This window comes from Sinocyclocheilus anshuiensis, unplaced genomic scaffold (assembly GCF_001515605.1).
Source record: "Sinocyclocheilus anshuiensis isolate Anshui unplaced genomic scaffold, SAMN03320099.WGS_v1.1 scaffold20592, whole genome shotgun sequence".
NCBI lineage: Eukaryota > Metazoa > Chordata > Actinopteri > Cypriniformes > Cyprinidae > Sinocyclocheilus > Sinocyclocheilus anshuiensis.
The window spans coordinates 1-1,415 of record NW_015547379.1 but is presented as its reverse complement, the minus strand read 5'-3'; the positions used below and the strand labels follow the sequence as shown (position 1 = coordinate 1,415).

At 36.2% G+C, this 1,415-nt stretch overlaps 1 protein-coding gene across 1 annotated transcript; it reads right to left on the bottom strand.

Moving 5' to 3' along the window:
- Positions 1-5: 5 nt before the first annotated feature.
- On the bottom strand, positions 6-394 carry LOC107701760 (beta-galactoside alpha-2,6-sialyltransferase 1-like; the record flags this gene model as incomplete). Its single annotated transcript, XM_016503869.1, has 2 exons — positions 6-142; positions 220-394. Coding segments are annotated over 2 exons (312 nt in total), but the record flags the coding sequence as incomplete, so codon positions are not given.
- Positions 395-1,415: the final 1,021 nt, after the last annotated feature.

Below are 1,415 nucleotides of genomic sequence, written 5' to 3'. Positions count from 1 at the left end.
TAGAGTAAAGGGTGGTAGGCACCTAGGGTGCAGGCTGCATCACTGAAGCGCTGGTAGTAGTGGCACAGCTCGGTTTTCCGTCGTGAAGGCAGGAACTCGTACACATGTACCACTTCACACAGGGACATCATTAAAACTGTGCCTACGGAGATAGAAGGACAAAATATAGTTCGTTTTTTTTTAACCATTTGTGGTTAGATTTTCCTCAGTATAACTTACCCAACAAGCCTGATGAGGGTGGGTTTTTTTGTATGGTCTCCACCATATTGTCTTGTATTCGCTGCCACAGCTGCCATTCCATTCGGGGGTGCAGAATATAAAATGGCTGTTGAGGGTGTAAGCGGCGATATCGCTGATACGGTTTAAATATTGGGTAATCTGTCTTGTTGAACCACTGAAAGTAAAAATATAAGGAGGAATACATAACCGGAATTAAATTGAATTGATGAAATCTGGAATGTTTACTAAACCTCAGTTATTGTGTATATAATAATAAATTTTTAAAACTGCATATTTTTAGATAGTTTCACATTTCAAAATTTTATTTTAGGGTCAACATGAAAATTAAATTATAGTTATTGTATATTACAACTAGGGTTATCATTTAACTAAAACTAAAAACATTTTCATTACAATACTATAAATGTTAACTGAAATAAAATAAAATATAAAAACGTATTTTATTTCAGCTACTTAACAAGGCAACATTTCAAATTTTCATTTATTTTAACCTGATGTTGTAAAATAACTAAAACTTAAAGGGATAGTTCACCCAAAAATGAAAATTCTGTCATTAATTACTCACCCTCCTGTCGTTACAAAACCATAAGACCTTCGTTCATCTTCGGAACACAAATTAAGATATTTTTGATGAAATCCGAGAGCTTTCTGATCCTCCATAGACAGCAAGGGAACTACCAAATTCAAGAAAGAAAACAAAAATAACAACTTCATTCAACCATTTCTTCTGTTCCAGTCAGTCTCCGCCACCATTCATGACAGTACCACAACACATTCGTGTGCATTCCTCTGCTTTTAAACAAGACTCACCGCATGTGTGTTCTACATTAGAACGCTGGCTCCAGCGTCAGCAGCACCACACGTGCACGTTGTGGTTCTCTAGTGAATGGTGGCGGAGACTGACCCGGAAGACAAGAAATTGTTGAATGAAGTCATTATTTTTGTTTTCTTTGTGCACAAAAAGTATAATTTGTTGAATTAAGTCATTATTTTTGTTTTCTTTGTGCACAAAAAGTATTCTCGTAGTTTCATAAAATTACGGTTGAACCACTGATGTTACATGGACTATTTTAACGATGGCCTTACTACGTTTCTGGGCCTTGGAACATGGTAGTTTCCTTGCTGTCAGAATGGAGGGCCAGAAAGCTCTCGGATTTCATCAAAAATATCTTAAT